At 49.9% G+C, this 22,059-nt stretch overlaps 1 protein-coding gene across 2 annotated transcripts in view; it reads left to right on the top strand.

Moving 5' to 3' along the window:
- ASAP1 (ArfGAP with SH3 domain, ankyrin repeat and PH domain 1) overlaps positions 1-22,059 on the top strand; it is a 350,516-nt gene that overhangs the window by 320,930 nt on the left and 7,527 nt on the right. For both annotated transcript variants that reach the window (XM_068525312.1, XM_068525311.1), the window contains 3 exons: positions 9,117-9,287; positions 17,169-17,238; positions 19,736-19,794. In XM_068525312.1, coding sequence (XP_068381413.1) covers positions 9,117-9,287; positions 17,169-17,238; positions 19,736-19,794 — 300 coding nt within the window. The remainder of the gene's footprint in view (positions 1-9,116; positions 9,288-17,168; positions 17,239-19,735; positions 19,795-22,059) is intronic.

The following is a 22,059-nucleotide window of genomic DNA, read 5'->3' as shown; positions in this document are numbered from 1 at the left end:
CCAAGTATATCTCTGCTGCCTTGAATAAATTCTGATTAGCTCTTTACCAAAGACCCAAAGACAAAGACCAAATTTATTTAGTGATGCAGCTGCTGAAACAAGTGCCTAGAGACTTGGCCGTAGCAACCATGGTCGGCTAAGGATAGACTGCTTACCGCCCCCCACCCCCAATCCCATAATTGGACATAGACATCCCTCTCCGCTGAAGTCAGAGTGTTCTTCCAGGCTGCTCATAGCAGGACACCAGATTCGGAGATTTGGTCTGAGCCGGTGAGACAAGAAGCACAGCCTGCCCATGACTTTTATAAGGGATTCGAAGCGGGAGATACTTCCTGCAGGCAGCTTGGCTCACGTGCCCTCACATTTGGAAAAGTGATAATGTTTGAATGGAGTTCTCAGAAGACACAGTTGAAGATCAGCTGATGCTCTGCACAGAGATAGTTCTCCTCTGTTTTCCTTACGTTTTCTTCATTTCGTTCTGTTGAACTGATTGAACCGTTTGCATGGAACAAGGATGTCTTGTTGTTTGGGTTGCTAGTTTCCCGTGGAGGCAAAGCAGAGGTGTCTGCTTGCAGCAGAAGTCATTTCCACACTGAGAACTTCGGGGTCGTAAGGATGATGGTTTCCGGTGAGGCAGAAACAACTGATAAAGTTTCCACTAACGAGAGGACTACGGAGGACAAAAGTAGAAGGAATTATTCTGAATCCAGCCCAGCAGTATTTTCAAAAATCTGCAGCTGCCTCATGAAAATGTAAGGAGTTTGACCTAAATTGCCATCGTGCAAAGCCCCCTGTACTAGAGCTGGACGACTCAGCAATTCAGAATCCCGAACTCACCACCCTTAAGCCTTTGAAACATTTTGCCGCCTACGCCCTCTTCAGATGTGAAGTCCAACGAGATGAAATCAAAGCTATAAAATTAAGTATAGAGCAGTTTCTCACTCGTGGTCAGCAGCTCCGCCCAGTCCCCCACCTCACTGTATCTTTATTAAGACTAGATATTCTTCAGGATCGCCAAGATTGGTTTGTTCTTCATCTTTAAGCTAAAATCATGTCACAGAACCTGGATTTTTTTTTTTTTTTAGAGCTAGAGGGATGCTGAAAGATTGACGTGATTTGCCACCCTTTGTACAGCTAAGGAAGCAGAGCCCTGAAAAGGCTAAGGAACTTCCACGTCACGCGATGCCTGAAATAGGATAGAAAATTAAAGTGGGCCTTAGGACTTGTCAACCGGATCTTCTATTGTAGTTTCTTCTTTCCCATGTTGAGGAAGAGGGTCCCTCTCTGTCTTGTCTTCCTCGTGCATTTGTCATCAGAATCCAGTGAGACAATATATGAGAAAGCATTTGGTAAAATGCAGAGCCCTGAACTACCGGGAGGGACTCGTATCAGGACTGTTTAGGCTCTGGCTCCACAGATGTCCCCAGAGTAGGGAAGAAGGTAGGAGCACCATGGTACTATGATGCCGCCCACAGAACAGGTGCTTGACAACAGTGTAACTTGCTTTTTAAGTCATTTTAAGCTACAGAACTGCAGTTTTCTCTCATTGTAAAATTCCACACCTTTTACACAGCCGTGGCACAGGCTGTACTTGACACGAGATTTTTGTGGAGGTTAGTGAGAGGGACGGGAAGCTTCCAGCTCAGCACCTGGCACCTAGTCTGTGCCCCAGGGAGGGTTCTGCTGCTGACATTTGAGCCACTGCAACTCCTCAGCTTTAAAAAAGTGTCCTTGGGGAATAGGAGCCGGGGTGGAGCTGCCCAAGTCTGGTAAATCAGCAGGCGCTCTGAATGGCGAAGCGTGGCATGATGTGGGCATCTTTAGCTCAAAGGATTTGTCAAGTAAATGAACGATAAGTCTGATCTCAAGAAGCTTATTTAACTTACTTAAATGAACTAAGTTTTCAAGCTTTTAGAAGCATGAAGTGATACGCTAACTAATTTCAGTTCATTCCCATCTATTTGTGAGATCAGTCCCCTGGACTCAGGCATTGTGTAGCACCTCTGCATATCCTGTGAATACCTGTGGGAATCCTGCAGTCCACACACGTTTTCTATAACATGGACTTCCTGTTTCACACAGGCTCCAGCCTTGGTCTGATAAACCAGTAGGTGATCTGCACAAAAGCAGCTCAGGGCCTGGCACACCGAGGGCTCAATGGGTGCTTGTCACGGAGAATGTTGAACCCGGTGCTGCCCTCGCCATCCCTGTAGGTGAAGAGCTAAGCGCCCACGTTAATCCAAGAGTACAGTTTGAGAGTAACACACCCTCCAAGGCAGGTCCATCTGTAAACCAGACCTTGCCTACTGGGCAGCTGTGAGCCGCTGTGAATTCGAACCCCACTTCACCCTCTTCTCTCCCTGGCCCCACCTAGGAGGCTGGGGTTCCTCCCCACCAAGTGCTAACCCTGTCCCTGTCCTGGTCTCCTTTTCACATTTAACTCGTCTTGCTAAGTTTCAGGGCCTTCATCTGAAAAATAAGAATCAGGTGTCTGGCTGGCTGGGTCCCTGCTTAGAACACGAAGTAACGTATGTAAAGTGACTGGCACAGCGTGAGCACTCAGTGCGTAGTATGGGGGCCTGTTGGGTCCCGCTGCATGTGTTCGGTTCTACAGGTGGCCTGGGCCCTGGCAAGGTAGCAGAGGGGGGAGCAGGGAGCTCCTGCTTGGAGGCTCGCGCTCCAGTGGGTGAGAAAGCGGTGAGCTGTGCCCTCATCGGGGCAGCAGCCGGTGGTGCTCCAGGTTTGAAGAGAGGGTGAAGGGAGTCTTCCTTTCTCTCCCCCCTCCCCCTGGAGGCAGAACGCGTCCTCACGGAGGCTGGGAATGAGCTGTCCCCGCATCCCAGGCACAGAGGGGGCGTGCTCCGTCAGTGCTTGCTGAGTGAACAAACAACAGCAGAAGCAGTGAAAGCGTGTCCCAGAATTGTGCGGCCAGAGCAAGGAGGGCACACTCATAAAACTAACCCAGATGTCCTGGGGCTGTGATAACTGGCTTGCTGACGATCCTTCTGCACCATGTTTATGCCCAAACTCAGTTGTGTAAGCATTTTATACACCATTTCTCTGACTCATTTGAGGTCTGTAGCAACAGTTAGGGCAGAGGGGGGCGGCCAGGGAGAAGACTGCCCCGGGGTCTGGGTCTGAAGGTTCAAAAGTGCCCTGCTCCAGGAGTTGGGCTTGCCTAGGGAATGTTTCCCTGTGCGTGGCTTTATTCATATGCTGATGACTGTAGAGTTTCCTGGGATTTTTTTATCTCACAGGAGGGTAGCCATTTGAGTGGCTCGATTTTAAAGCTTCCCATGGACCATGGTCCTTCATTTGTGTTGAATTTTCTGGATTTTTCTGGGATTTTCTTTTGTGAGTGGTTTTTTGTTTGCATGTTTGTTTTGCCTATTTTTGTCAGTCTCTCTCAATCCTTTTTAAAGCACTGCACACGTATATCACCTTGCTTTGGCCTCCTTGCTGGCCGAGAGCACGTCTGTGACTTCTGCCCTCAGCAGTGGCCACTGGCCCGGGCTCGCCAGCCCAGTCGCCCGACTGCCAGGGTGTGGAAAGGGGAGCAGAGGAAGTGCTGTTGTGCATCTTGCACGTTAAGAATGTATGAGCAGAACTTCCCTGGTGGCGCAGTGGTTGGGAATCCGCCTGCCAGTGCAGGGGACACGGGTTCGAGCCCTGGTCCGGGAAGATCCCACATGCCGCGGAGCAACTAAGCCCGTGTGCCGCAACTACTGAGCCTGTGCTCTAGAGCCCGCGAGCCACAACTACTGAGCCCGCGAGCCACAACTACTGAGCCCGCGAGCCACAACTACTGAGCCCACGTGCCACAACTACTGAAGCCCACACGCCTAGAGCCTGTGCTCTGCAACAAGAGAAGCCACTGCAATGAGAAGCCCACTCACCGCAACTAGAGAAAGCCTGCATGCTGCAACGAAGACCCAACGCAGCCAAAAATAAATCAATTTTAAAAAGCAAAAAAAATCCTTTTAAAAAGAAAAAAAAAGAATATATGAGTGTTAAAGAACCAACCCTGAGCCCCTTGAGTTCGGCACTTTTCTCTTAATGATCAGTGTCCTGGAAGGAGACTGAAGGACACGTGGATGGCTCCTGCGTGTTCTGTGTGCAGCGCTGCGTCTTTCGCAGTGTTCCTGCCGTGTTGGGATCCTGCCAGGCCTGCTGCCAGGCAGTGCTTTCTCCACACGCCCCCCTCCTCTGCACCGTGCCTCTGTTTCCCCACCTGAGCATGGAGATGATGATAGCTCCTTCCTACTACACACAGTTCTTCTCTAAGTAAATATTCTTGCATCTTTATCTACTTTTTTTAAATATATAAATTTATTTATTTATATTTTTTATTTATTTTTGGCCACGTTGGGTCTTCGTTGCTGTGCGCAGGCTTTCTCTAGTTGTGGCGAGGGGGGGCTACTCTTGTTTGTGGTGCACGGGCTTCTCATTGCAGTGGCTTTTCTTGTTGCGGAGCATGGGCTCAGTCGTTGTGGCGCACGAGCTCAGTAGTTGTGGCACACGGGCTTAGTTCCGTGGCATGTGAGATCTTCCCGGACCAGGGCTTGAACCCGTGTCCCCTGCATTGGCAGGCGGATTTGTAACCACTGCACCACCAGGGAAGTCCCTATCTACTTTTTAAGTGATAGAAACTTTCCATCCTTTTTAAGTTCTGTACTGTGAAAACCATTAGAAAATGGTAAATTTGTCATTTGTATTGTCCAGAGTTGTCTATATAACTCTGTCATTAACTTCTGTCATTAACACTTCTATTTGGCATGTTAGAATATGTATGTTATCCTTCTACAGACAGTTTTTCCGAAAACTGTCAGGATAATTTTTAAAGCCGTCTTCTGGGTCTTGTTTTAAATTTAAATTTCAAAGGTGTACTTTTATTTGGTCTCCCAGCATGGAAGACCTCTGGGTATTCTGGTTTATTAAAAACCAAAGGTATGGGCTTCCCTGGTGGTGCAGTGGTTGAGAATCTGCCTGCTAATGCAGGGGACACGGGTTCGAGCCCTGGTCTGGGAGGATCCCACATGCCGCGGAACAACTAGGCCAGTGAGCCACAACTGCTGAGCCTGCGCGTCTGGAGCCTGTGCTCCGCACCAAGAGAGGCCGCGATGGTGAGAGGCCCGCGCACCGCGATGAAGAGTGGCCCCCACTTGCCGCAACTGGAGAAAGCCCTCGCACAGAAACGAAGACCCAACACAGCTAAAAATTAATTAATTAATTAAAAAAAAAAAAACAAAAACCAAAGGTACAAGGATATTGAAGAAGACTCCTCCTGACTTACACCATGAATTATTTCCATAGACTGTGCCCAGCATGTGCCAGGTGCTGAGAGAGAGAAAGACAGTGTGGATCTTGCTCTGAGGAGGCTTCCAGCCTGGGAAGGAGGAGAGAACGTAGCTCTGATGCAGGGTAGAGAGTATGTAGTGCCATTTAGCCTTGTGCGAGCAGAGATAGAAGCAGTTGCTCCAGGACAAAGGAGGGTTAGAGAAGGCTTCTGGATGAGCTAACACTTGGCAGATGCAGAGTGCTTACTGTGAGCACTGAGGCTTCTGAGATGCACGGTGGCGTCACGCGTGTGGGCTTCCCGAGCTCTGGCCGCATGGTGGCCACACGTCTGAGCTGCAGGCCTCAGTGAGGGACCTCCCTGAGCCGGTGACAGTGAGGTGCTCGAGGCAGCACAGCTCACGTGGGGGCACTAGCGTTGAAGCCCCGGCAGAACGCCTAACTGAGTGACCAAGAGGCTGTTGGAAATACAGGCGAACCCCAGGCATGTGAACCCCCAGTAAGAGCTGCGCGGTACACCCTGCCTCCTTGTAGAAGACCTTCTAATAATTTAACCTTGGAGCTATGTATGGCAGCTTCGGAAATCTAGACCATATTTTTAAGAAAAAGAGTTAGAGGATAATTTGACATAATAGCCAGTATTAGCGGCAAATGTGGTTTAGGGTGTTTTCTCCTTATTCCCACAGGCCCTGGCAGAGTTGAGGGAAGAAAACTGGCTGCCCGAGTCCCCTCCCCACCTATTAATCTTGCCTCCCAACCCTATCAAGTTTGTTTGATGCTGTGTTTACTATTTTTTAGTTTGTTTTGTTTTAGCTTTCTTTACCCCTCAAGAATTGCTTCTTTCCTGACCAAGCCACTGCTCAGGTTTATTTTGCAGGAAACATCCTTTTTAGTGCTTAAAGACTAGTTACTTATTTTGGAAGTCTTTTGAGCTCTTTACAGTAAAGTTAAAAAATTTTGTCTGCTTTTCTGGGGTCTGATATAGTGTTTTTCACCCTTTTTTAACTCATGCCCTACCAGCCAAGAAGATTTCATGGCATCTTCCTTTCTGTAGCTTCTATTACAGAACAATAGGTGGGTCTGTGTGTTATTTGCCATGAAAGTCGATTACAGTATTGAATATTTCTTTTCGAACTTCACACTATCTCTCCCTAGGTCCCCTCTCTCCCTGGTTTCTGATCTGTCACCCTAAGTGAGACGTTCTGTCTTCCTTAAGGATCGCTAGCCTTACAACAAGAGAAGTAGAAGTTTATTCATCCATTTATTCGATACTGTATTTACTAAATGCAGCTTTCTCTACACCAGGCCAGAGAACAGCCTGACCCTGGTAGAATCTGCAGCATGGTGGGGAGAGAGGCAATGAACAAGTCAGCAAAGACGGATAATTAGAGACTGTAGTAGCTGATGTCTGAAAGTAAGAAAAGGCTGTGATGGCGTGAGGAAAGGAGCACTAACCCCTACATTTTTTAAATGATGATTCAGGAGGCTTGATTTTGCTTGGTTTGTGGTTACAGGACAACTCTGGTCTGATCACTCCTAAAACCACGTACACAGACAGCTTTGCCCAGAGACATAGCTCCATTGGCCATCTGTGTTTTCAGGCAGGATTTGAAACTGATTGATATGGCCTTCCGGATGCATTGCATCAGAAAGTCCCTAGATGGCGATACAGATGAAACTGCTGGGGAATCTCACCATTGTCTATTATGTATTCTCCATTTATTTCCAAGAGGAAAATTACACTTCCTAGTACCGAGCGTTGCTGTTGCCATTTTCCTCGTGTGGCGAGCCCAGAAAATGCTGGCCTGGCTTTCAGGACGGGGCGAGCCCTCGCCATCCCCAGAGACCTGCATCATGGTTCACCTCCGCCCCTCGTGGCTCCATACCCTTAATCACGCCCAGCCCCGCTTTCCTAGCTGCCAAATGGGGCCAGTAATACCAGACCCACATGCCTCACAGGGTTGTTATGAAAATCAAGGCAAATAGCATGTATGAACACATTTTGAAAACTAGGAAGCACTGTACAAACACAAGGCTAAAATAACAATGCCTTTACTGTTACAAAAATAAAGCAGTTTCTAAAACTTCAGTGACTGGTGCCGTAATTAGGCGTTGATTCAGGATATCGGTAAGGCTTCCATCACATGTCTCATCAGTAGGACTGAGAATAAATACTGCCGCTAGGGCCATTTAATTCTAAAGCAAACGACCATTTTACTGAGATGAACAGTATTTACTTCCAAGACGAGACTATCTTTGAGAAATGGGGGTTTAAATCTGTGTTTGTACTGAGCAGTAATTGATCATGGGAAATAGCAAAGCTTGTTTTCCCAAGGAAGGAGGCCAGCAGTAATTAAGCTTCTCTTTTAATATGCAGAATGTAAAAAGCTCTTTTGGAGCCTTTCTGGATCACCAGGTACCTGCTATCCTGCAATAAACATTTGGTGTGGCAGTGTTCCTAGCTTTTTTTGTTTCTTTCCTTTTTTTTCTCTTTTAATGTTTGCGGATACTGTTGTCCAGTTAAACCATAACCTGGTAATGATCATAAAGAGAGATTTGTCAAAGTGCCCAGCATATAGTGCTTGGCACACACCAGCCACTTCAGTGTCACTTGGAATAAACAAAATTAACGGCATATATACTACTCCCATAGCGCTCATTGAAAACAAACTCCTTTTTTTCTTAAAACGTTAGTTCAAAAAGTCAACTTTTGCAGTAGTGGGGTGTGTGTGTGTGTGTGATATTAATATCATTATTGCTATCCTATCATTACCTCTGGAGAAAGTAGAATCTTTTTTAAAACCTATAGAAATCAGGGCTGCCCTGGTGACGCAGTGGTTACAAATCTGCCTGCCAATGCAGGAGACACGGGTTTGAGCCCTGGTCCGGGAAGATCCCACATGCCGCAGAGCAACTAAGCCCGTGCGCCACAACTACTGAGCCCACGTGCCACAACTGCTGAAGCCCGCACACCTAGAGCCCGTGCTCCGCAGCAAGAGAAGCCACTGCAATGAGAAGCCCATGCAGCGCAACGAAGAGTAGCCCCCTCTCGCTGCAACTAGAGAAAGCCCGCACGCAGCAACGAAGAGCCAACGCAGCCAAAAATAAATAAATTTTTAAAAAAAAATTTTTTTTTTAAACCTATAGAAATCAGTGAAGCTTATGTAACTTGTTCAAGCTTCCAATATAATAGGTGGTTTATGATTTCTAGAACAGTACAGAATTGGAAGAGAAAAGGGTTTTTGGATTTCCCTTCTTTCCAAGTAACCCTTTACATTAGAGCCTTCATTATTTATAAAAGTCATTCAAAAAAAAACTTCAGGCAACGTTTGCTGACTGAAAAAAAAAATTGCAGTGGAGAGAGAAACCCTATTCTATGAATCCAGTGTTCATGTTTCCACGTGAGGCCCTTTGGAGGTTTAGTCGGTATTTTGCTCTTTCTCCATTGATTTTGCTGGCAGTGCTGTGTGCCTTCTTCCTCTGTAGGTTTTGCAGTGGTTCCAGTGAGTTACTGGTTTAAAATGTGTGTGTTTTATTTCTCCCTTTGTACCCAAAGGATGATCTAAACCCAGTAGCGTTCCATGTTGACTGACGTTTTGTTCCTTAAAAGCACACACTCTCCTTTTTAATTTTTTTTTTTACCAGCAATGTTTAAAAACCCTCTTTTGGGGATTACCGGGTCGATGGACTTGGCCGTCCCCAGCCTCGTGCTCCGGTCTCTGTGTGTCACGCTCCATCTGAGGCATGGGAGTGACTGCACACAGGCTGTTCCGTCTGCGAGACCGGGATTGACCTTCCTGCACCATTCGCTTCCTTTCCAGGTCCAGCTGGCCCACCATCAGCGCTCCCTCTAAGCGCCCAGACCTCTAGTGGCAGCTCCACCCTGTCCAAGAAGCGGCCTCCTCCCCCACCGCCCGGACACAAGAGAACCCTGTCCGACCCTCCCAGCCCACTACCTCACGGGCCCCCAAACAAAGGCGCAGTTCCTTGGGGTAAGTCGTCCTCCAGTCAGGGCCCTCACTGCCTGAGCCAGGCAGCGCGCAGGGCTCGGGGGGCGGTGGGCGCTCAGCACACCCAGCAGACCGACCAGACCGCCCCCACGCTGGGTGAGGGCCTGGATACATATGATTGCACAGCCTCTTCTGGCCAAGAAACGTGGGGGAAAATACCACCACCACTTAAAAAGTGTACTAGTGATAAGGTGCTGAGCGCTTTTTGTGCCCCAGACACCCACCAGGGCCCTGCGGGTCAGGCTGGTCTCTCCCAGCCCCTGTCCCCTGCTCAGCCTCGCTGGCCTGCTTTCACCTCTGGGTCCACCGGGCTCTTTCCTTCCTGGGGCCGCCCCCTCCCTGCAGCTCTGTCATGGGCTTGAAAGCCTGGCTCCCTGCCGTCCTTCTCCGCCTGCATGTCTGTCTCCTGGGCCAATCCTCTCTAAGGGAGCTCCCTCTCCACTGTTTCCCTCAGGACCCCAGATCACCGCTGACAGGTATTTTATTTGTGTTCGGCTTTTTGGTCTCTCGAACATAGCTCCGTGAGAGTGGGGCCCTTGTCTGTCTTGTTCCTTTCTGTGTTCACAGAGCCTAGAATCGAGCCCAGGTTGCAGTAAGTAGTCAATAATCGATTGAAAATAAACAAACCTGCCCAGATCAGTTGGTAGTTTACCATTTCATTGACACTGGTGGCAGATAACAAATTTCTATCCACAAGGAACACGGTTTCCGTCTTTATCTCCCTTTGTAGCTCACCAGCCTGCCACCAATTTCGCTCAAGAGCCGGGTGTCTCCCGGCGCCCACGGGGTCCTGGCCCTGCTGATTTGCATGGCTCACCTCCCCTTGCCAGTGAATCGTGTTGTGGCTTTTTTGTTTGTTTGTAACTGATAGGGAGCTCAGCTGAATGCTTTTAAAGGCCTCATCAGAAAGCCCCTAATAGGTGTTCTGGATTGGGGAGCTTCTGGGAAAAGCCATGCTGCCCGTTTGCAGACGGGCACGCCTGTGTGTCATGTGACCCAGAAGCCACAGCGCGTGTGGACTGTCTGTGCTTAGCCGTTCACCCCACTGGCCTGGTGCCTGGGGTTTGGGCTTCTCCACCCTTGTGCTCGAGGAGCTCGTGGTCCAGGAGGGAGACGCGTGCGGTGCGTTCTTCACCAAATACTGCGGAAACGCTGAAGCAGGGTGTCCAGCTGCGTCGGCAGGCTTCGTGGGGAGGGGACATTTGCAGCGGGTGTTGATGAATCTGTTCCCGGTGAGACCCGCCGCGGGGAGGGTGTGCCCAGGCGCACGTCAGCACCATGCAGGTCCCTGACACTGCCTGAGGCCCCACCCCAGGGCCTTCAGGAGTCCCCAGGATTCTTCCAAAAGGATTTTGCCCCAAATAACGCTCCACTGAAGGTCACCAGTTTCCTGCAGGTTTTCATACCACAAATCACAGACTAACCTTTTCGAATTTCACTAAATTTTGATTCTGTTGTTTACTCGGGTTTTATTTCTGCATAAAGTTCATTGTGCCTCACAGACTCCATCAGTCTATAGTTAAATTTACTAAACTTCTGTTTTCTGGCTTAAGAATCATCCCTTTCTTAAGTTTCTTTAACAAGACTAAGCAGCAGGACTAGAAAAACAGCGGGTGTTCATTTGATTTGGTTTGGGTGTGGGTGGGTTTTGTTGTGGACAAGGGGCATTTTTCACTAAGAGACAAGGTTACCCCTCTATGAGAGTGAGTTGGTGCCCCGGGCGGTGAGCGGCAGCCTTCAAGCTTCGGAAGCTGTGGGCCCTGAGCAGTTGGCTGCCACCTACCAGCAGCCTCAAGCGGCAAAAATCGAAATCTCTCCACGCAAAAGTGACCACCGTACACGTCACAAACAACCCCAGGCGGTAATTCTGCGGCCGTCGGGGCCGTTCTCTCTGAGTTGGTGTGTGCGCACATAGGGGAGGTGTTCTTAAAGGCATCTGCAGACATGGGACAGTAACAAGCCTCTCACCAGGCAGGTTAAAGTGGCTCAGATCCCGGCCTTCATGCTTTGTGTTGTCTGATCACCGCGGGTTTTATCCCTACCTGTCTCCCACTGACATTGTGGTCCAGAAGCCGAAGGCAGGGGTCAGACTGTTAATTAATAAGGCACATGGGGTACCGGATTCCTAGGCAGCATTTATGGTGCCTGTAGTTTCCCACTAGGCACCCATCTTTCCAGTGCTCTTATGTTCCCCTAGACCTCCCGTCTCCTCACAGCCCCTGAGGTGAGGGCCTTCGGACTGTCTGAGATCTGGACCGGGGCGTGGGGGGCAGACACGAGGAGGTGGAGTAGCACAGCCCCCGAGCTCGCCCCGGGCCTCACCTGCCCACCCCCTGACATAGGACGTGCCTGCCGTGTGGAGTTGGTAGGCTCCCCAACTCCATCCTCTCCTCTAAGAGCTGAGCCTTTGCTCATAGTGTGCCCTCAACCTAGAACAGTCTGTCCATTTGTGTTCACGCTTAGTCATCCTTCAAGATCTAGTGTCCAGGGACCTGCTTCAGAGACCTTCCCCAGCCCGGCCAGCACCCCCGTGCCCACTCTCTGCTCCTCTGGCATAGGGATTATCACACAGTGGTTCTGTTTGCCTTTCTGTCTTTCCCAGTGCAGTATGAACTCCTTACGAGGGCCCGAGCTGTTTCTGTCTCAGTGGAGCTCCGGTGTGGACCTGTGTCATACTGCCTGGATTCTAATCCACCTCTACCACCTGAGCCCTGTGGCTTTCAGCAGTTACCTTTGAATTGTTCCATACCTCAGTTTCTCCGGCTGTAAACTGGGGCTAGTGAATAGTACTCATCGAATTCTTAAGCCCAGTTCCACAGAGTAGGAAATGCAAGGGCCTTGACTTTAAGGACACTGAGATTCAGGAAGGTTCAGTCCCCTGCCCAAGTTCTCACAGCTGGTGAGTGGGGAGCCCGCGTGGCTGGGAGAGCCCATGGCCCTCACGCTCTCCTTGCTCTGCTGAGCTCTGCACGTGACGGCTCAGTGATCCCCTTGGCTGTTCCCCTGTCGCGGCAGTTGTTTCTTTGCCTGTGAATGGAGACGGGGGAAGGTAGCCTGGTAGGTAGGCACCCTCCGCCTGGCTGTGCCGCCTCGTCTCTGCCGCACGGAGCCCTGGTGTGTGGGGAGGCCACCCCGGGCTTTCTCCCTGCCAGGACCACAGCATCCACGGTGCCCAGGATAGCCCAGGCATCACATTACTGCAGCCCCGCTATGGTGGCGGGTTCGGCCATCTGTCTAGGGAGACGGCAGAGGCAGGCTTTCGATCAGAAAACAACTAGGCCAGTGGGCAGAATCGGGTTTTTGCGGGGACTGTTGATTTTTGAAGTGGCATGTCGTTAAACCTCACCTTTGGAGACAAAATAAGTTGTTTATAACCTGCTTTCTAACAGACCAACACATTTTAACACAATTCAAATTAAATTAATAAGGAAATGAGGACAAAGGGAGCAAAGTAAGATGAATTCCAGGAGTGTTATGTCTTCACAAAATGCATAACACAGGGTCACATACAGCAGCTGGAAATAGACCACAGATTTGACACTGAGGTTCTTAGAGGTGAAAGCAAAGAAAACAATGCAGCCAGTTACCCAGTTCATGGTGGCCATAAGATTAAGCCTTTTCTCACACTTGAGATTCTTGCAGTGACTACGTGAGATCAGCTTTCCCTGCGAGCTCTGTCCTTTGTCAGGTATTCAGAGAAGTGTTTACGGGGCCCATCCTGGGAAACCATATAGTACACCGAACAAACTTTCCGGAAGCCTGAGTTCTGATCCGTGTTCCACCAATACCTGGCTGAGGGACCTCTGGGAATCACTTGCATTCCGTACCTTTGGCCACTGGGACTCAAGTTCTACACGCTTCTCTTTTTTTTAACGGAGAGTAGATAATGGACGAAAAACTATACCACAAGATGATTCCCTTCTCATATTTCAAGGCCAGAACTTCCAGGTACGATGGGTCAATATTTGAAATGTTTGATCCAAGTCCCCCACGTCTACTTATTAGAAGTAGTATTGGCTTGTAAAAGAGCCTTTGGGTAGAAACTTCTGATTCTTTCTTTTTCTTGGATTTCCCAATATATTCTCAAGTCACCTCCCCCCACCATTCCGACCCCATTTTATGTGCAGTTCTAGAAATAACAATGGCTGCCACCATGTATAGATTATTCGCCGTGTACCAGCTGCTGTACACTTGTTCATACGTTACTGTATTAAGCCATCGCAACTGTCCTGTGAGATAGGGACTGTCATGGTCCCTGGTTTACTGATGAGGAAATTGAATCACAGAGGTCAAGTGACTTGTCCGATAACTTCAGAGCCTGGATTTGAACCTATTTCTGACTCCGAGGTTCGTATAATTACCCACTCTTCCAGAAGACCCCTGGAGCCTGTGTGCCAGGCACTGCTGGGCAGTGCCCTCCTCTCGTTCCACACTCCTGGCCCACAGCTTTTTAAATTGTCTGCCCACCGTCCGTCTCCAGCCCTCTCCTCACACATCTGTGTGTGTACCACAGTCACTTCCCAAGCTGCACGGAGGGAGGAAGAAAGGATTGAGCTGTTTCCATGCTTCTGCTTCTCCCTCTGGTGCTATCCTATTTTTGGAAATTTTTCGAAGCCACGCTTCTCTGCCCAGGCACAGCAGGTGGCCTTTGCCTGGCTCTGAGGAAGACAGGATTCCTGTCCCCACCAGACCACAGGTGCCTCCCCACCCAGGTGCGCAGGAAACCAGGCTGTGGGTGGAGGGGTGGAGGAGTCCACTCTGGGGGCCTTGTCTTTATTCCGCAGCACCCAGTGACTGCTCCGTGCGGACACTGGGCTCCAGTGGGGCTGCAGGGACGGACAAGGCAGAGCCCCTGTCCGTGAAATGCTCACTCGGTGAGGAAGTAAATCATCTGCATTTTTGTTACATCTCATCAGGGAGCTCAAAACGGCCATCTCCGTTGGTGTCATGCCCCCTGTGGTCCAGCACCGTGAACTACACTCCGTGGTTTCTCTCTCATGATATGCTCGTGCCCATCTAGTGAAGTAGGTACTGTTATTCCTATTTTAAAGATGAGGGAACTGAGGCTCAGTAGAAAAAGCAGTGTCATCAAAACTCACACCCGCTGGTCGGTGGTACAACTGGAATTCAAAACCAGGCTTGTCTGGCTCCAAAATCTGCACCCTGAGCATCCTCTGTGATGAATGGTTGTAGGCTTACCGGGGGTGTGGAGAGACCGAGTCTGGCTTGGGAAGAATTCTCAGAAATTGACTTTGGAGAGACTCTTTGAAGGTTACAAAGGAATTTACCCCAAGTGGGAGGGGATAGGTGTTGCAGGGAGAAGGAGCAGAGGGGGCAAAGTTACAGAGGCGTAAAAACACACAGTGTCTTTGGAGCGTGGCCAGAGGGGAGGGTTAAACGAGGACACTGGACATAGGAGCTGTGGCTGTCGGGCCACAGCCCCTGACGTGATGGCTTGTCTGTGTGACAGAGTGGGCGGCCCCGGGCAGAGCCGGGGGCTCTTGCAGCCTTTATGGTCTCGTATTCAGTCTCACACCTAATAGGGTTAAGAATCACTGGTTTGGGGTGTTTTCTACCTGGAACAGAAATTAGCAGATGCAACAGCTTATTCCCCTAATATAGAACTTTCTTTGACATTTTGATTGTTAGGGCCCATTTAAATCTGAAAGTGTGAGATTTGAGCACCTTGCTGAAGAGAAATGCCTGCCTTAAAGGAAGTCTCAGCTCGAAGGATGTCGTGAGAGGCTGCCAAAGAAGTCCTTCATTGTTAAGTTACAGACTCGTGGAAATATACGGATGGTTAGGAGGGGTGTCTTAGTAAAATAAATCTATATTTGAAAGTCTTTGGCCCTGGTAGCACCAGTTGAGCTTGTTTCTTCTCGTATGTGTGTCCTGAAGTTAAAGTCCTGTCCGGGAGCGCCCGCCTTAGCGCTCTGCCAGCTGCTTCCTGTCCTGTAGGTTCGTGGGACTGGGATTGGAGGGGCGAGTGTGGTGGTTGAACGCAGACCCCGGAGGGGCGCTGCCTGGCTTTATATCCCAGCCCTGGCCCTTACCCGCTGCTTGACCTTGACCTTTGCTTTACTTCTTTGTTTCTTCTTACACAATATAAGTGCCTTCCATTTTATATCTCATAGACTAGGGGGTACCTAGCACAGTACCTCACTCATAGTAAGTGCTTGATACACAGTAGTTGCTATTACCAATGTTGCTATTGGCGCATCACGATGGGTAATGAAAAGCGCATGCATTTGTGTACAGGACCGCTAGGTACATTGTGCGACCATGTGACCTGTGGCCGTTGGGTCACTTAACCCTGTCTCCTCATCTTTAAAATGAGGACGGGGCCGGCTCCTCCTGCCGGGAGGAGCGAGAGCGTGGGCGCCTCTGCACAGTGAGCATTAGTGTGGGTGCTCGCTCGGCCGCCCCCTTCACTTCCCCCCTTCAGCCAGCCCGTCAGTGCCACCCGGGAGGCACTGCGGGCGTCCAGGCAGGGGAGGGGGCTCTGCAGAAAGAGAAGCAGTTGGGGTGTCCAGGGCAGTCGCTGGAAGGGCGAGCAGGTGAGGAGAGGGAACAGCACCCCAGAGATGGCCGTGCCCTGCAGGTTCCTGGGGTCCCTCCTGGGTGCCTGGCGCTTGGGCTCCTCCCAGTGCGGAACGGGTCACAGAAGAGCCCACTTTGATTCTGGCCAGTCTCTCTGTCTCTCCTCGACAAGCCCATGGATTTGGTCTTGCTGCTCCCCCGTTGACGGTGTTTCACTGTTCAAGGTCCGTGTCCCCAAGAAAGGACTTTCCCTGCCCCTCTGACCAGTTCACTTTATTTATTTATTTATTTTTAATAAATTTTTAAACTTTATTTATTTATTTTTGGCTGCGTTGGGTCTTCGTTGCTGCGCGCAGGCTTTCTCTAGTTGCAACAAGCGGGGGCTACTCTTCCTTGCGGTGTGCATGCTTCTCATTGCGGTGGCTTCTCTTGTTGCGGAACATGGGCTCTAGGCGCACGGGCTTCAGTAGTTGTGGCTTGCAGGCTCTAGAGCGCAGGCTCAGTAGCTGTGGCGCACGGGCTTAGTTGCTCCGCGGCATGTGGGATCTTCCCAGACCAGGGCTCGAACCCGTGTCCTCTGCACTGGCAGGCGGATTCTCAACCACTGCGCCACCAGGGAATCCCATGACCAGTTCACTTTAGATGCTATTTCCTTCTCCTCGTTTCACAGCACCCAACCCTGTCAGCATCCATCTCACCCCATGTTATCAGTATCGGTTGTGCCTGTGCCCCTCACAGGTGGGATGACATACTCTGAAAGAGCAGTGAGGTTTAACTTGCCTTTGTGCCTCCTGCTCCATGTTCATGCCTTGCACATAGCAGATGCTTAATAAACATTCATGTTTGAACGAATGATTAGTAAATAAGTGACTGAGGGCCTTGCCCAGCAGATGGCCAGTCACCACCACCCTGCTGAATAATGGTGTGTACACACACACACACACACACACCCACCCACCCAGTGGTTCCCAGTGGTGGTCCCCTGGCATGGGAATCTGTGGTGAACTTGAAGCCTTACTCTGCTTCCCCTAGCCACCAAGCTAAGGACAAGATTCTGAGCCTACAGGACATCCCCCAAGTCCTGTGACCTTGGAGGCCTTGCCAGGGAGCAGACCACTCATCTTTTTTAAACATTTAATAGGAACAAAAACATTGTCAAGACCCAAACTGGTTTGTTGTAATGTTAGAAATGTGTACTGTTCTAGCTTGACGCTTTTGACTTCCTTTCTGGACCCTGAGGGTGGCCTGCCTGCCTATTCCTATGTCCCCACATTCCATTTCCTGTTGGAAAATGTGGCTTTTCACATTTGATCTTCCCCCTAGGTAACGACGTGGGTCCGTCATCATCAAGCAAGACCGCTAACAAGTTCGAGGGCCTGTCCCAGCAGTCGAGGTGAGCCATCTCCGCACGTGCTCGCTTGGCAGGCCCACAGTCGCCGTGGGCAGAGTTACAGAACTGGGTTTTAGGGGCCATCTGCTCAAGGGGTGGCCTGCCAGCTGGCGCTGATCGTGCTGAGAGCCTGAGTACTTCCCCTCGGTTTGCAAACGCCCCTTGGCAGACAGTTCTCGAGGCCAGGCAGGGTCTGCAGACCTTGTTTTAGGGGAGCACCGCTCTCCACATCCAGGTTCCTGGCGTGAATGGACCCCCCCCCTCCCCGAGGAGCGCAGAGTCTGCCAGAATGAGTTCTTATTTTCAATTTTTTAATTGAGTCATTTTGTTTTGTTACTTTCCCTCTTGGCTCCATTTTACAGACTTGGGAATAAAAAGATAAATCTCAGGGAAATCCAATAGCCTAGAGATTTTCAAACATAAAAATATGACTCTTTCCCAATTCCCTGTCTGTAAGACTTTTTGAAGCTAGGCTAAAAGGGGGGCGCGGTGTCCCTTTCTCCCTCCGCCACTGAAATGAGGTACTTTGGAAGGTCTTCTGTGGGCAGCATCTACCCAGTCCCAGCACAGAGGGTTTTCTTGAGAAGTGTGACCCAGGTAAGGACACAAGGAGCTGCTTCCCAGAGCTTGTCAAAGCTAAAAAATGAAGTCCTCATTTCTTTTAACGCCACTATTTCGTTTAGTCTTTATGACCCTGTGAGGCAGCCCGGTCACTGCTGCCTTCGGTTTTATAGAGGACACGGACCCCAGGAGTTTAAGTGGTAGCAGATGCAGAGCTGGACTTACCCCGGGGGTTCTCAGACGCCACGTTCCACAGCCTCCCCTTCCTCTCGCCATGCCTGCCCCTCCACTCAGCCCTTCCCCACCTTGCCCTGGGGGGCTCTAAACCACAGGACAGGTGGTCTCCTTCCAGAGGAAGGAGAGTCTGACGCAGAGAAAGTGCCCACAAAATGTTTTTTACATGGAATCAAGCCCCCCACATGTACACGCACACATATATACATGTACGTGCACGCACATATATGTGTACACACATGTACACATACACTCGCATAGATACACGTACATACACACGCACATACATGTACACGCGCGCACATATACATGTACACACATGTATATACATGTACACACACGTGCACACAGCCCCACCAGCAGCATAGGAAGAAGCCTGGGTCCACGCACACACAGTGTCGACCCCAGGTCTCCCATGTGAGGCATTTCCGAGCCTCTGGCTTGGCCTCAGTATGCTGGTCAGGAAACCATTGAACTTACGTCCGTGATGGGCAGGTGTGCGTCCCTGCGAAGATGCTGAGGCCGAAACGCACACTCCAGCAATGTTCAGAGCAAAGCCCTCGCACGTTTACTCTTTCCAGTGTGGCTTCATCTCAACAACCTGATCCTCCAGTAACCCAGAGACCTTAGGATTTCAAAGGAGCCGAGGAAAGAGCAGTTAAGATCGAGGGTGATTTGTCGGCCAGGATGGAAGACGCTTGCATTTCATCTTTTTTATTGGACTCTTGTTTTCTTTTTGGTTGGTTTGCCTTTTCCTGTCCTTTTAAATGCAGTTAGGCTAGAAAGAAGGGGGGAAAGCCAGTTCTTAGGCCACCAGAGGACAGAAAAGGATAAATGAGGTAATAAAAGGGGCTCTTGGCAGATACAAGTCCAGCACTTGGATACTATTGCTGTTTGGGTCTGCAGTGCTCCCGGTGTCCTCTGGGAATAGATAGAGCCTCTTGTTAAAGGAAAAGAGTGCGTTCCAACTGAGAGATGCCACCTGCAGCGCTGCCATTTCGGTGGTGGCAGGGGTGTGAGGAGTCACATGATGTCAAACAACATAGGGCGGCTTCTGTGCCAGGGGCCTGCTTCCCCGGGCTTTCTTCCTCTGCTCGTTTACAAGTCGCCCAAAAGGAGGAAAAGCTCAGGGAAAGTCTGGAGGCCTGAGACCCAAGCTGTTTGCTCTGGTGCAGAGAGAGACAACATAAGGGCTCTGGAGTCAAACAGCTGGGTCTGAATATCCAGCTCCACCACCGACCAGCCTCGGGACCTTCTGCCAGTCACTGAAGCTGCACAGGCTCCCGTTTCCTCTTGTGAAAACGGAGGTGACAAGAGTTACGTTTTGGGGTCGCATGAGTTGAGTTACTTCTGTGCAGTGCACTGGGGGCACGACCTGCAGTGTGCCAGGCGCTTTCATAAACGCTGTTACCTCTGGGGAAAGGTTTCAAGAAGAGGAGGAATTAGGCTCTATCATTCAGAGGGTTGGTTGTTTCGTGACTTTCCCTCTTGACTCCATTTTGCAGACTTGGGAATAAGAAGATAATCCTCAGGGAAATCCAGGCAAACTTTGAATTAGGGAAAGTAAGCTATAATCTTTTGTTAGAGAAATTATGAAAGACTTTTTAGATAATTCTGTAAACTCCTGTGACTTCCTTGAGTAATATATATCACTGTTGATTTTATAGCACTTTGAGATCCTAAATGATTCTTATTTATTAATTAGCACCAGTTCTGCAAAGACTGCCCTTGGCCCAAGAGTTCTTCCTAAACTACCTCAGAAAGGTAAGATTTATCTTTTTCATATTTGCATGTAATTAGAGTGTCACTATACTCTCCAAGGGGACAGGGGCGTCTGTCTCTTTTGTTCCCTGCTCTATCTCAGATGTCTAGAGCAGTAGCTGGTATGTAGTAGATGGGTATTTAATATTTGTTCAATGAAGAAAAATATTTATAGGCTCAAATTTTGTGATTAGCAAAACACCAAACCCTTCCTTAAAAAACACCGTGCTTTTTCAGAAGACACATCATTAGTATCCCCAGGTGCCATTTCTTCTCTTGCAGACATGATCAGAGAGACCTAGGAACCAGTACTAGCTCTGCCACTTACTAGCTGTGTGGCCTGGGCGGGGGACTCCGAAGCTTCACTAAGCCTCAGATTCCTCACCTGTCAGTGGGGCCAGGACACCTGCTTCACCAGGTTTTGTAAGGACGAAATGAGATGTTGCTTCAGAAAGGCTGGATTTTGCTGACCGGCATCCCCATGTGGTCATTTAACATGTTCCTCTGTCCTCTGTATTTCCTAGCAATTGAAAGTTGGATCAAGAGACCCGATCAGATACAAGTTCAGGCTTTGCACAACTCCTTGCTGGGTTGTGGTGCGTTCTTCAGTTGAGAGGGACGTGCCATCTGATTGTCTCTCTTTGAGTGAAGTTCCCAGCTGCTGATACTCAAAGCCAAGATCCATTCACATATCCTCTGTTAAGACCACTCCACAAGGCCGTCGGCGGGTGGTCAAGCTCAGCCCACCTGCATGCAGCCTTTGGCCCGGCTGGTTACTCTCTCTGCACTTGGTCTATGGACACCGTCCTGTTCTTAGGGCACTTGACAGTCCCTGCTCCCCTCCTGTGCTGGGCCCTCCTCGTGTCCTCAGCCTCCAGAGGTTGGCTCGGCCATGGTCACTTCTCTTGTGAATATGCCCTCATTCCCTGGGGAACCCACCCTGGCATCTCCACATTTTCCACCCAGCCCAAGAATCCCTCTATAATCTAAACTCACACACACCAGCCTCTGTAATATCTCTGCTCTATCACATGTCTAATAGGCTGCTTAGCTTAAGATTTTGAATACACTTCTGACCCCACCCCCCAGACTTATTTTTCCCACAGTGTCCCTGTCTCTTACAGGCGATATTGTCCAGGTCTAAGTGTTTGGGCCTTAAAACCTAAGAAGGAAGCTCAGCTCCTTCCATCCTGCCATGCCCCACATCCAGCGTTTCCACACGTACTGTTGGTTCTCCCTTCGATGTGTCCTAACATCCAGGCACTTCTTCCCATGTCCCCCACTCTCACCGCGGTCCACGGGACCATCATCTCTTGTCTGGACTCTTGCAGCCTCCTACCTGGTCTGCCTGCCTCTGCCCTGGCCCTGCATTCTTTCCTCAACAGAAGAGCCAGGGCGATCCATGTTAAATCAGTCACTCCTGTCCCATCCATCCAGTGGTTCCCTGTCTCACCCAAAAAAAAAGGCAGAGTCCCCGGATGTGTTTCGGAGCCTCCTGAGCTGGAGACAGAGGACGTCTGTGACGTCGAGAGGGACGGGGCTGCAGCTCCTTCTCCTGCCTGCCCCCCTCCCCCCAAGCACCTGCCACCAGCTGGCACTTTCACATGGACTCTCCTGGCCACATCTCACTCTTTTTCCCTCCCAAACATCACCCATTTTTGAAATCCTTCGGGCGCCTTTTAAAAGGCTTAATTAAAGCCTTCTCAACTGGGGACAGACTGCTGCACAGAGCCATTTGTTTAAGGAGTTTTAAAAGGCAATAGTATAGAAACCTCAGGGGATCTTTCAACCTGAACAGGGTCACCATAGTTCTGCACTCTGATACAGCTACCTGGTCCCTTACATTCTTCCACAGTTGTCATCATAATGAAACTACAGTTTTGCATCCTGGGTTTTTCCACTTAGCATTTCGACATACGTATTTTTTCAGGTGTCCGCGAGCTCTTCGTGAATGTCGTTAGGCTTGCGCTCTTCCACTGAGTGGGTGCCATCCTCTGCCCGGCACTCCCTTTGGTGGAAATGTGGGCTTGGGAGTGTGCGAGCTCTTTCCTCCCCTTCCTTCTCCTCCTCCTCCTCCTCCTCCTCCTCCTCCTCCTCCTGTTACGTCCTTTGAGTCCTTTCTCAGGAACGAACCATATTTGCTTGTCTGTCCATCAGAGTTAAGAATGCAGTTCAGAAAGGACTTTTAATTAGAGAGGGGGAAAACCCAAAATCAGCTTGGAAATAAAATAGCCAGAGATTGGGCAGGCTTCCTTGGAAGAGAAACTG

Source organism: Eschrichtius robustus, chromosome 17, assembly GCF_028021215.1.
Source record: "Eschrichtius robustus isolate mEscRob2 chromosome 17, mEscRob2.pri, whole genome shotgun sequence".
NCBI classification, from domain to species: domain Eukaryota; kingdom Metazoa; phylum Chordata; class Mammalia; order Artiodactyla; family Eschrichtiidae; genus Eschrichtius; species Eschrichtius robustus.
This window is presented reverse-complemented; position numbering and strand designations above follow the sequence as displayed.